Here is a 13633-nt window from a genome sequence, read left to right as displayed (position 1 = left end):
AAATGAAATCCTTTTAAACCACAATTTTAGCTACCCGACAGGAAGTAATGAGTCGGAAGCAACGACATTTTTAAACCAAAATTTTAGCTACCGGACTGGAAGTAATGAGTCAGAAGCAGCGACAATGACATCCGACCGAATATGATCCGTTATAAAGCCAGTAAGAGTAACAAGGGGAGACTGACTTTAATTGCATTACTGCATAAAAATCAGATCCTTAAAACTACAATTTTAGCTAACCGTCAGGAAGTAATGAGTCGGTAGCAGCGACTTAGTGAGATCAGAGCGGATTCGTTATCAAGTCAGAAAGAGCTACAAGGGAAGACTGACCTTAATTACATTTCTGCACAGTAATAAGACCCTTTCGGGGCAACTCTACAGGAAATAATGAGTCGGAAGCAGTAACTTAGTGAGATCTCCGTGCAAATGGGATTTGCAATGACGCTAGTAAGAGCTACCATGGGAGACTGACCTTAATTACGTTGCTGCGCAATAATAAACCCTTTAAACCGACGTGTTAGCTACCCGACAGGAAGTAATGAGTCGGAAGCAGCGACTTAGCAAGATTCCCGTGCAAATGGGTTTTGTTATGAAGCCAGGAAGAGCTACAAGGGGAGACTGACCTTAATTACATTGCTGCACAATAATGAGACCCTTTAAGGCAAAGTGTTGGCGTTCTTCGAGTTGTGCAAACTTTCCAGCCGGGATTTCAATTCCCACCGACTTCTTTCCTCAGTATAAAACATAAAATTTCAAGATTGCACTTAAAACTGTGTTTTAGGACTAGATCAAGACAATCGAATCTTAGTGTATTATTTTATAAATTACTTTATTATTAAATTATGTAATTATATAAAATATTGTGTAATTTATTTCCGTGCTAATGATTAATACAATATTTTTTATAAACTCTTAATTTGTACTTTTTAACATTATTTCTATATACCAGAAATAACAGTTCTGATTACATTTATAACAAAAGATTATTATTAAATTATATGACCCTTTAAACGTTACAGATAAACTAATAACATTTTGCGTATCAGTACTATTCAAAAACAACTAAAATGAAATTAAACCTTCTATATTAATGAGGCAAAGCTATCAAAGAAAATCTAACAAGGGCTATCATGTACATTAAGAAACAATTAATTTTAATCAAATCAGGGAGATGGCTCATGAGTAGTAAGAAGACAACCTTAAATTATACCATAGGTCGAGATGTTATCAAATTCATGGTCGAAAATAGTAAACAATAAAACGATAACACAAACCAAACCTCAAAAGGCTTATCTAACTGAAATGGCGAGATGAGATAAGAATATTTAAATCGAATCAAATGCGTCAATAAAGATAAGTAATCACCTTCTATCTCTATAATTCAAGCAAAGAGGATAGTGAGCAATTGTCAAAAAGTTGGCAGCCAGTGCTAAAGAAACGTGTTAAGCGTCGTTAAGCTTAAGCCAATCACGAGAAAGCTCCGCCCCTTCAACCTACCTGTACAGGCTGACGTGTATTACTGGCTTTTTAGGTTTAATATAGTTGACTGCAGGTGTTTCTCTACAGTAAGGCAAAAATATACCATACGTTTAAAATCATCAAAACCTAAGATGTTACATATTATACCAGGCGCGCACACTTATAAGAACTAAGACTTATAATTCAATACAGTATTGTATTTATGTATTTGCGTAAGGATTTCAGAAAGAATTTTTTAATTGTAATTTTATTTATTTCTCTTATAATCTTATATTAAACTTGTACTTAATCCCACCCATGGTGTCTTGGCTAAGATGTCTTGGCTATCACATGACCGGAAGTTACAGTTTGAGCATATTAATCGCCTCCAGGGCTGCCAGCCTACCCGGTGCCCCCGTCACGCCACCCCCTGGGTGTGCCCCCGACCCGCACAGTAGTAGTCTCTCTACGGGAGTCATGGGGCTGGCGGAGCCCGAAGCTAATGGCCGGCTCAGGAAGATCTGGTCCATGGTCATCGCCCCGTGGAATATGTTCTGCAACAGAAAAATCATGTATACGACATGTTGGTAAGTAACATCATGTCAGTAAGGGCTCGAAATGTAAACATAGGCTAATTATATGTCTGAACTCCTGCCGACAGAGTTTCACGGCAAGATGTACGTACGCATTTTTCAATATTTGACAAGTGCATTACTGCTTATGTTTTTTATTTACATATACGTATTCTTTATTTTATAGCCTTTTGTTATTATATAAGTTTATTTATTAAGTAAAACTGTGAATTATAGCATATTTGGTATGAAATGAATTTATTATATTGGCAAAATGGATGAAAATTCTTGAAATTTCTGAAAACTTGAAGCAACTTGAAATGCTGATATGATACAATAATTGCACGTTTTTATGTTTAAAAAACATTTAAATTATTTATTTCCTTAATTTACTCTACTGAAGCATGCATTTCAGCTGTTAATTATATCTATTCAATGAAGATGATATTTTTTCACTAATCTCGATGCTTTTTTATTTACTTATTTACTAAGTTTAATTACTTAACTCCCTTTTGCATACATTTTCTAACATGGTTATGATATTCCGCTCCACTCTTTTTCCAGTCTCCTCCTATTTTTTTATCAGTCAATAATCAAAAAATCATTTCAATGGTGATGTGGATTGTCCTAATGATTACGTTACCAACTTATCAAAAATAATCTATCTATAAAAAGTAAAACAGTCGGATGGAAGTACTTTATTTCCATCCTTTATATGAAGCTTACGATTCTATTAAAGGTTATCACTACAAACCCCGCCTGAAAGTCCAAATATGTGTTCTAGATCGGGCGGGGCCAGGACCTCTTTTCCAACGACGGAGCTTTTGAACCCCGGGGCGTACTCTTCTATACAGTCAAACACCTGGAAGAGATTGGTAAAAAGCAATTAGATAACGGTGTAAAACAGAATCAATGGGGACATCAGTGAATAGTTCAATTAGCACATGGCAATTAAGAGAACAGTGAAATGCATCCCAAACACCGACCTCCATCACCAATTAATTATTGTAATTGTCTGGCAAAACATGTGAAGTACTTGAATGGCGGTCTCATTAACCCTCACATTGTTGTCTTATAAGGACAGCTGCCGTATAATGTGAGCTCCATTAACGACGTGAATAATGATGCAGTTGAACAACATCGCAATCATTACAACACTGACAGGTAGGCGTTAATGACGGAATATCGCCATTGATGACGTCACGTTACCGATACCCCATTTGTCTTTGTCACTCGTTGGAACTGTGAAACTAAATTGCGACAGTTCAACGTTTTCTCCGTCTGCTACAGAAGTGGTCGAATTCCACATTTTTTACATTTTATTCTGAGTACACTTCAAACAGATGATTGTTGACAAAAACAGCCATTTAATAACTTGTATATCACAGATATTATTACATCAAGAGGTATATGAGGTATCAAGAGCTTTTTTCTCTTTTTGTACCATTCTTCGTTGGAATGTGAAGCGAGTGATTTGATATATTTCTTTTAATTAATTCTAAAATATTAATAATCAGGCCAATACATATTGCTTAACTCTTAAGCAGAAAATTTGCATAATAGCATTTTAAGCTGTCATAAAGATTAGATTGAACAATTATGAACATGTTAACAAGTTCCTTGTTTCTCAGCATAATAGTATGAATGCCTAGCGAATTTTACAATAAGATTTACTTTATTTACTTTGTAATGTATTCATAAAACTCAAATATTGGTATTCATAAAATACTTTTTTTAATTATTACACTCTATCTAGCTAATACTGATAGGATTAGTTGGAAATTTCATGTATGAACCAAAATTTGTATATATTATTTTCAATAATAAATATCTATTAACTAACCAGGCTATCCTAATAACGATATAAATATATAACGATAGTAATACCGTATATCTTTATATATTTACTAGCAGTTCGCACGTTATTTCCTGATCTGTTAAAATTGATTTTCTGTCTAAAATATTTCCAGTATTATTGTGGAGTTTGCCTTGTGCTTCGATCAAGAAAATGTATCAGCGAAAACCAATTTCGATCATAAAGTGTCTTCTTTCGGCTCTTTTCGTTTACCTTCGATCTAACAGGTAATTGCGACAGACAGAGGGAATTCACGATATGAGGTTGAATCCTTTGGAACGGGAGAAGTTGCAACCTGCAGCTCACGCTGTATGTTTTCTTTCGATGGAAACTAGGCATCTTTATGGCATTCCGAAAGCTAGAAATAAGCCATTTAATGCCGCTCTAACGGAGGCTGAAAACTATTGTAATGGTGTCTCTACCAAACAACTGGAGATGAGCCTGAACAATCGAATATAACACCTCCGAGATACCAGATTTTGTTTGCTCTTCTTCTGACAGTCTTCCTTGTGCCGTGGTCTCTGAGGGGAACTCTTTGATTGTCAGCCCTAATGACTCAATGCCTGAACTGCTTAATGTCACTGCAGAAAATGAGAGCTTGAAGCAAGAACTGCATGTTCTTAGAAACAGCTATCTCTGATGGAGGAATCTGTCGAAGACAAGTACACTGAGAAGATAGCCTCGCTCAATCTTCTGGTGAGCGAGTTGAGGGCTGGTAACGAAACCCTTTTAAAATTGGTGGACGTTCTTAAGCTCTCAAGAACTACTTCTGACTTCCCAACGGCTTGAACTCGAGGATGAGCTTAGGGTCCTGAACGATCAGGTTGCCTGCCTAAAATCGGATGTCACTAAACTTTTGAAGGAAAAACAAGTTTTGATAAGTCAACTTGTTGATTTCCTCTCTTCAAGAGTTGGCTCTTCTGTCTCAACCCAGACCATTGACAACGAGATTCAGCAGGTCAGCCCTAATTCTAGGAACCATACCCCCTCAACCAAGGACTTATGGATTGGTGATTCGATCATTGATGGGTACCTCAACTCCTTTGGGAATGATCCTGCTCTCCAGAACTTGGTGCTTTTTCTCGGACCAGCCATAACTCAATTCATCAAGCAGGGAGTCCAGAAAGATGTGGACCATGAACTTGAATTTATTAAGTTCTCTAGTTTTAGATTTGCTTTCTGTTGTATTAGCGATAGCCTGGATGCTAGCAAGGAGGACTCCGGATCGCATTGGAGCCTTTTAGTTTCTTGATAAGCTCAGCCAATATGCTCTCCATTTTGATTCTGTTACTGGTATGAATTTGAGAAGTGCAGAAATATTTTTTGTCAAAGAGCTAAAATTGGGTACAATTTGATTGATATGCCATGCTTTAAGCAACTGAATAGCTTTGAATGTGGTATTGATGTCCTAACAAACGTTAAACTCATTGTCGAGGGCTATTGTAAAACCCGTTTTGTATGATGGCTTGTCACTCAGAGATTGGTTTGTTGGCTTGCTATCTCCTAAGCCCATCAGTGACCCACCCTCTATTTGTAAAACCATCCAGCAACCCAAAAAATCCAGTGCTGAGTCTCAAACATGTAGAACTGTTTCAAGTCAGACGGACCTGACTGAGGTGGACCATAATATGGTGCCGTTTTGTGGACTGTGGTGCAGGGTAAAGGGAAACGTCCATAAGACATCTAGTAATGCACTCTCTGTAACTAAGCCTACTGTAAACATTAGTAATGGATTTTGATGTATTGGCTGAGCTTAAGGACTCTGATCTGAAACTCTGCACATGCTTTCAAAAACCCTTCTGGTAAATGGATTAAACACTCGAAACCAAAGTCAGAAAAGCATGTCTAAGGATGGTACTAGTAACCACAAAAGTGTTAACAGCCACAGGTACTCTCGACCCAGTCCAAGGGTGAAGTCTATTTCCTTACAGACTGATGCTGGGGGCTAAAGCCTCTTCTTACTAAAACTAAACCTAAGTCATCCACTGAAAGGCCTATCTCTAATAAATCTTTTCTCTCTGTACCAGCTGGCCTCAAGTTGACATCTAATCTTAATGTGAGACGAAAAATCAGGGTCCTCTCAGACAGCCATGGTCGCTCTTTGAGTGGCTTGTTACACGACAGATTGTATGATGTTGTTGATTTGTTATGCTATGTTAAGCCCAGTGGGTAGGATGTGTGATGTTATTGAGGAGATAGTCAGGGTGTCTGATGATATGGATTTTAATGACTTCCTGATATTATTTGCAGGAACAAATGATGTAGAGACAAATATCGTTGGGCTCCTTGACTGTGTCAAATCTATGTTAAAGGTGGCTGAAAAGACTAACATTGTCTTAGTGGGTTTACCATATAGACATGATAAGCCTTCTTTGAATGATCTAATTTCATCTCTGAACACCCAGATTCAGAACCTTGTCTCCTCCCTGAAAACTATAACTTTCTTATCCCTCACTCCTATCAGAGGACCATCCTATTACTCTAGAATGGGCCTACACTTCAATTTGACTGGTAAAAGAGTGTTTCGTCCAGCTTCTTTTCAAATCTATCCAAGAGGTCCTTGAGCTGGGGCTTCTCCACTTCCTCTGTTGCCACACATGTGGGTACTCAAGATGCTTTACATTCAACTCAATGTCAGGTTTGTATCCCAGCCTCCTCTCCCTACTCCGGTATCAATTAGTGGCCAGAACTCTTGTCTCCCCTCGGCCAACTCCCCCCAGCTGGCTTCCCATGACTCGGATACCTTGCCTCTCCCTCGCATCCCATCCAGAACCGACAAGCCTTTTTAGAGAAGAGTGCTGCAAACGAAATGGTGACCTAAGTAATCCTTCTATGTGCTTCAGAATTCATTCACCAGAACGTTCAGGGATTGAAGAGCAAGCTGTGCCAGATTGAAGTATTGCTGGAACTCTACTCTCCGGAGATTCTATGCTTATCTGAGCACTTCCTAAAAAAAACCGAACTTGATTCATTTTGTCTCCCTGGATATAGTGTCTCTGGTGGATTTTGTAGAGCCAATATGGAGAGGGGAGGTGTTTGTATCTTAACACGTGATTCGTGCAAGGTATCACCGCTTGAATGTGTCGGGTTTTGCTGTTGAGGGTGTGTGCGAGTTGTCTGCAGTGAGGATTGGGATCGGTCATCATACCTCGGTAGTGATTTGTCTGTACAGACTTCCCGGTGGAGGCTCTGCTGATTATGATTCTTTTCTGCTGTCATTGCAGCGTTGTTTGGAGCATGTTAAATCGGCGCGGTGAGTGGATGGTTCTGACCGGAGATTTCAATGTGGATTTTTCAGTTGTCGGCGGGAGTGCTGGAAAGGTTGTGGAACTTGTCTCATCTTTTGGCCTTTATAGTGAAATTACTTCGTTCACTAGAGAATACGGCGGTTCATGCTCTCTTATCGACAACATATTTACAAATATCCCTAGACAGCAGGCTTCATCCACTGTCCTTGTCACTGGGATTTCTGATCATCACACACAATTGGAGAGCATCTCTTTATCGGTTTCACCTCAGCACACTAATTTAAAGTTTAAAACCTGTAGATTCTTTTCCAGTAATAACATCAGCATCTTCACAAATCTTCTTCAAAGAGAATCCTGGAAAGAAATGGTGGCTGGAAGGGATGTGAGCGAGAAGTTTGATGGTTTCCTATCCTGCTGTGGAGTTCAGCTTCAGCATTGCCTTCCCAGAAGAAACATCCAAAGTTAGGACAAGGAAATATTGTGGCAGGATAAAACTTGATGAGGATCTTAAGAACCTCCGTGATAGAATGTTATTCCTCTACTCATTGTCTAGGGATTTAGACTCAACTCATCCCCTCAAGAGATCTTTCATTGATCTTAGAAAGGAATTTAGAAGACGTGTCCACTCTGCCAAGGCTGCTGCAATTACTAGCCATTTACAAAAAGCCACCAACAAACAAAAAGCATCTTGGAATATTGTTAATGACATGATTCCTGGAAAAAGAGTAAAGGCTTTCAAAGAACTTTTTGTTAAAGACGAGCAGGGTAAACTGTTGAGGGACCCAGTGGCTGTGTCAGACAGATTCAACACGTTCTTCGTTGAGGTGGGCAAAAGAGTTAAAAGTCATGCTGACTCATCTGGGTCTATGTCTTATCGTTATTCCCCAGCTGAAAGAGTGTGTTCGTCGATGGTTCTTTTTCCTGCAAATCAAGGAGAAGTCCTTAAAGTAATCAAATCGCTGAAGCCTGGTAGCTCTGCGGGATTTGATGGAATATCATCTAATCTCTTGAAGAATTGTGCTGATCTTCTTGTTGGGCCACTGACATATTTGATTAATTTGCTCTTTTGAGGAGGGAATATTCCCTACAGCTCTTAAATTATCTATCGTAAAAACCCCTCTATAAAAAGAATGGCAGTGATCATGACATAAATAATTTTCGTCCTATAGCTATTTTATCCACGTTTTCAAAGGTATTCGAGAAGCTCTTTCTTGCAAGGTTATCTTCTCTTCTGATTTCAAACAATATTCTTTATGCACATCAGTATGGCTTTAGAGAGGGTCTGGTCTACAACAAACGCAATGTTTAGTCTTATATCAGACGTAACAAAGGCTCTAGATAACAAGGAACATGTGCATGGGCTCTTTTTATACCTATCTAAAGCCTTCGATGTGGGTAGATCATACTTTGCTTTTGAGGAAAACTGGAGTATCTTGGGCTGAGAGGCAATGTGTTTGAATGGATACATTCTTATGTGACTGGTCGAAAACAGATGGTTGAGATTCCCTATATGGATGCTGACGGACTGCTAAAAAAAAACTTTCTCAAGAACTAATTGTCAGAACCGGGGTGCCCCAGGGACGGTCCTTGGTCCTGTAACTTTTTCTCTCCTCTTTGTAAATGACATAGCCGGGTGTATTTCGGACTCTCACTTGTACTTATTTGCTGATGACACATCCCTCGTAGTCTCCAGTAAGAGTAAACCACAGCTGGAGAATCAAATTTTCATAGACGGGAGCTCATTATTTCAGTGGCTGGAGGAAAACTCTTTATGTATTAATACAGCAAAGACCAAGCTAGTTGATTTTGCAATCAGAAACCAGTTGGATAATGAATGTTTGAATATTAATCATAGGGGATACCGAGTTTAGTCCGTCAGCCACTGTTAATTATCTTGGTGTTGTTTTTGACCGTAATCTGAACTTCTCAAACCATATTGAGAAAGTTACAGGTAAGCTAAGTAGCAGTATTTTTTTATTGTCTCGACTTGCCTGTTTCAAAAGTGCTGACATCCTCTTGTTGGCTTATCATGGTTGTTTTTACCCTTATTTATCTTATGCAGAGTACCAATTTGGGGCCATGAAAGCACCAAGACGCACGTATGTTTTCAGGTTGCAGAAGAGAGCTGTTCGATAGTTTTTTCACTTGGCCGGAAATCAGTCATGCAGATCGCTATTTCGAGAGAAAGGCATACTCACTTTTCCATCAACTATACATCCTCAACAGCCTGACATTTTCTAATCAAGAATTTTGGTTTATTTACTTCTCATATTAACACATACTCATAGATACCAACTCCGTCACAACAATAACATAACCCTACCTCGCCATAGCACCCACTTTTTTCAGAAATAAAAACATATTCCTCCTGCATATCATTGTTTAATTCTCTACCACAGTATCTAAAGAATGTTAAGGAGCCCAACAAATTCAAAAAGCCAATTGAAAGAATTTTTAATTCAAAAGGAATATTACAGTGTCCAGGATTACTTACTTGAGAAGAAAGACTAGTTTTAGTATGTTATGTTTTGGTTCTGTATGTAATGTTAAATTTAGTAATTTAGATAATTTTACTTTAATTTGACCTCTGCCTGTTGCAATCCTTGTATTGTTGTTTGTGGGCAATAAATGATTTGACTTTGACTTTGACTTTGACTAACCAAATTCGATTGCTGGGTCTTTTTCGTTTATTGGCCAGCACCTTACAAACATATTATACCTGACTGACAGTGCATTTTATCGTTTTTTTTTGTGTTATTAGTTCGTAGGGCAGTAGTCCAGGTACTACTTCTAGTATAAACTCGTCTTATCTTATCAGTGATAAACGCGCGCCATTATCTTTTGCGCAAAGCGCTGCGCAGCGGGCAAGCATCGCGTGATCTGAGTTTTGAATAGGCAAGTTGTGCTGGCCCTTAAACGAAAAAGACCCCGATTGCTTTATGTGCAAACATTCACGGCTTTGTACAGTGAGGTGGTTTTTATAACAGAATTAATAGTATTTTCATTGCATTAAATAGTTTATTGAGCATTGGTGCAATCTAAATTTAAAACTAGGCAATAACTTCGTCTATGCAATCTGAATTAAACTACTGATCAAGCACTTTACTATAATAATTTTCTAAATTTTAAATGTAAACAAATGTTGTTGCCTCTTTGATGAACTTCAGCTGAAATTATTAACAACTGTTAAGTATCAGTTCACTTTGTACTACGTGTCGTAGTGCAGTCTGACAGAAACAATAGGAAAAATTTCAAAATGAACAACTACTTAGAAGTTAAAAATTAATTAAAAACACATTTTCCAGTGGACCAAATGGTGAATCGAAACCATTCTCAAATCCCCTTCAATATACACAAAAACTTTCGTCAAAATCGCTCCAAACGTTTAGGAGGAGTTCAGTGACATACACACGCACACAAGAAATATATAAAGATTGTAAGTGTTGTCCAGTCGTGAGCCGGATCTAAATAATAAAAATTCCAAAATGAGTGTCAGGAATAACTTTCAAAATGTCTGAATCAAAATTTTTTCCTGTTCAACTTTTTTAAGCTGTAGAGGATCTGTGAGCTTGTTGAGCATGTCACAGGTGCCAATAACCTGTACCAGACCGAAAATAAAATCGTGGTAATAAGTTGGACGAACAACATTGCATATCTTAATGAAAACGTTATAAGTAGAGACACACCATCTGGGCATACTCCTCCCTGACCATCGTGTCCCACACTCGTCCACCGGCCAGGTGATAAGGGGTGAACTGGGTGAAGAGGAGGCAAACGTGGGCACCAGGAGGCGCTAGGGTCGGGTCTAGACTGGACGGCAACACCATCTCTATCATGGGCCTACGGTAATGTCATGGAAAATTACTCCGTGATTCGTTAACAAGAAAAGTTTCAAAATCAATTCCTCAACCTCCTGAGAAGCACCTCTGTACAATCCACATACCTGGTGGGAAGAACCCCTCTCTGGGCGTCTCTGTAGGCTTCGTCTACGATATCACAGTTCTCGCAGTTGAGGTGTATGGTGGCATGATGATGAGGCATCACTCTGTCACTGCTCGCGGTCGGATTGGCCAAGAACTGCGGTATGCGACTTAGGGCCACTGGAACACGAACAACATTCCTTACCAACTCAATTCGTAAACACAGTTCTCGCAGTTGAGGTGTATGGTGGCATGATGATGAGGCATCACTCTGTCACTGCTCGCGGTCGGATTGGCCAAGAACTGCGGTATGCGACTTAGGGCCACTGGAACACGAACAACATTCCTTACCAACTCAATTCGTAAACACAGTTCTCGCAGTTGAGGTGTATGGTGACATGATGATGAGGCATCACTCTGTCACTGCTCGCGGTCGGATTGGCCAAGAACTGCGGTATGCGACTTAGGGCCACTGGAACACGAACAACATTCCTTACCAACTCAATTCGTAAACACAGTTCTCGCAGTTGAGGTGTATGGTGGCATGATGATGAGGCATCACTCTGTCACTGCTCGCGGTCGGATTGGCCAAGAACTGCGGTATGCGACTTAGGGCCACTGGAACACGAACGACATTCCTTACCAACTCAATTCGTAAACACAGTTCTCGCAGTTGAGGTGTATGGTGGCATGATGATGAGGCATCACTCTGTCACTGCTCGCGGTCGGATTGGCCAAGAACTGCGGTATGCGACTTAGGGCCACTGGAACACGAACAACATTCCTTACCAACTCAAGTCGTAAACACAGTTCTCGCAGTTGAGGTGTATGGTGGCATGATGATGAGGCATCACTCTGTCACTGCTCGCGGTCGGATTGGCCAAGAACTGCGGTATGCGACTTAGGGCCACTGGAACACGAACAACATTCCTTACCAACTCAATTCGTAAACACAGTTCTCGCAGTTGAGGTGTATGGTGGCATGATGATGAGGCATCACTCTGTCACTGCTCGCGGTCGGATTGGCCAAGAACTGCGGTATGCGACTTAGGGCCACTGGAACATGAACAACATTCCTTACCAACTCAAGTCGTAAACACAGTTCTCGCAGTTGAGGTGTATGGTGGCATGATGATGAGGCATCACTCTGTCACTGCTCGCGGTCGGATTGGCCAAGAACTGCGGTATGCGACTTAGGGCCACTGGAACATGAACAACATTCCTTACCAACTCAAGTCGTAAAAGCAAAAACAATCTGCGTAACTTCGCACAGTGTAGAGCGACTTCCCTAATTGAATTTACAAGAGGCAAAAACTTCGCATACGTACGCATATTGTGTACATCCATCTATAAATATATCTATTGTGAGGCTAAATTTTCCTGCGGTACAAGCAGTACTATACTGTGGAATGTATATAACGTTAACTCGTTTTTTATTTCTTTTCTTATAATACCTTTTAACGTTCTAATAATGATCTTTTTATGTGATCAATTTTTAAATTTAGGGTATTAAAATTACTGCACGATTTTACTTACTTAACACGACATATCTAATATGGTGTGTTAAGTAATATATTCTCTTCTTTAATATATTTATAATTACTGTTCTTTTCGTTTGCAACTAGATTGCACCTAAACTGGATCAGCATTGACTGTCATATCTTCTATAGACTTTCACACAATCAACTGTACACTTTACCATCAGAAACAAAACAATGTCTTGGTGACAATTTCAGTGAATTACTCAATACACTGTACTAGTTTAAATTTTAATAAATTACGTAATGTAAAAATACGCAAAACAATTGTTAATTTTAATGTGAAAAATTGCGGAAATTAAAAGAATTATTTTAAAGCAAACTTTAATTTATTGCGTTACAATTTGATTAATAACTAATACTTAATTATTTTCTAATGTTGAATCTTCCTTACATGTAGCCAACACGTTCGATTATTTAGTTCTTAATAACCCAAAGTCTATATTTGTATTGCTTTATCAAAACTACATCCATCACAATACATCCTTGCAATTAAAGAAAAGTTTGAAAGAAGTGAAAAGTATTTAATCATGCAATATATAAAAGCAGTACGCCTTGGTTAAGTTTGACAGCCGGCGCGGCGCCCCAGATATTGCGTATGCAAGTCGTTACATCTGGGGATAATTATTCCGGTCACAGTTCACGATTTGCAAGTCAAAGAAGAGGTTATCTCCTCCCTGCTGGCAGGAGGAGGCTTTTAATATACTACGGAAAACGAGTAGTTTATTAAGCAAAATGAAAGAACCGTAATTAAATCAAACTTGGATCTTCAACAACTCCAAAAAGTTTACCCTCCATCGTTTATGAAATGTGGAGTTTACTTGCTATTGTAACTTTTTCGTAAATTGCTTCGATTAAAAATAAATTAATTAAGTTACTCTTCAGCTCATAATTGTCGCTTATTCTTTTACAAATAAGAGAATTATGAAAAGATTTACTATCACCGACGAATTATACGTATTTGTTTGTAAGTGCTGGTGTTTTTCATAGTCATTTTAGCATTTAAGTGGAATTTAGTAATAAATAACACCTGTTACCGACA

General features: G+C 38.9%; 1 protein-coding gene across 1 annotated transcript in view; it reads right to left on the bottom strand.

Moving 5' to 3' along the window:
* Positions 1–240: 240 nt before the first annotated feature.
* Positions 241–13633, bottom strand: part of LOC124359022 (pyridine nucleotide-disulfide oxidoreductase domain-containing protein 2-like) — a 186177-nt gene continuing 172784 nt past the window's right edge. The window contains exons 8-11 of the mRNA XM_046811369.1: positions 11077–11233; positions 10820–10973; positions 2785–2892; positions 241–2012 (exon numbers count right to left, since the gene is read on the bottom strand). Of these exons, the coding sequence (XP_046667325.1) occupies positions 1821–2012; positions 2785–2892; positions 10820–10973; positions 11077–11233 (611 nt within the window). The 3' untranslated portion in view covers positions 241–1820. The remainder of the gene's footprint in view (positions 2013–2784; positions 2893–10819; positions 10974–11076; positions 11234–13633) is intronic.

This window comes from Homalodisca vitripennis, chromosome 4 (assembly GCF_021130785.1).
Source record: "Homalodisca vitripennis isolate AUS2020 chromosome 4, UT_GWSS_2.1, whole genome shotgun sequence".
Classification (NCBI taxonomy): domain Eukaryota; kingdom Metazoa; phylum Arthropoda; class Insecta; order Hemiptera; family Cicadellidae; genus Homalodisca; species Homalodisca vitripennis.
The sequence above is the reverse complement of the archived record's forward strand: the minus strand, read 5'-3'. Positions and strand labels throughout refer to the sequence as shown.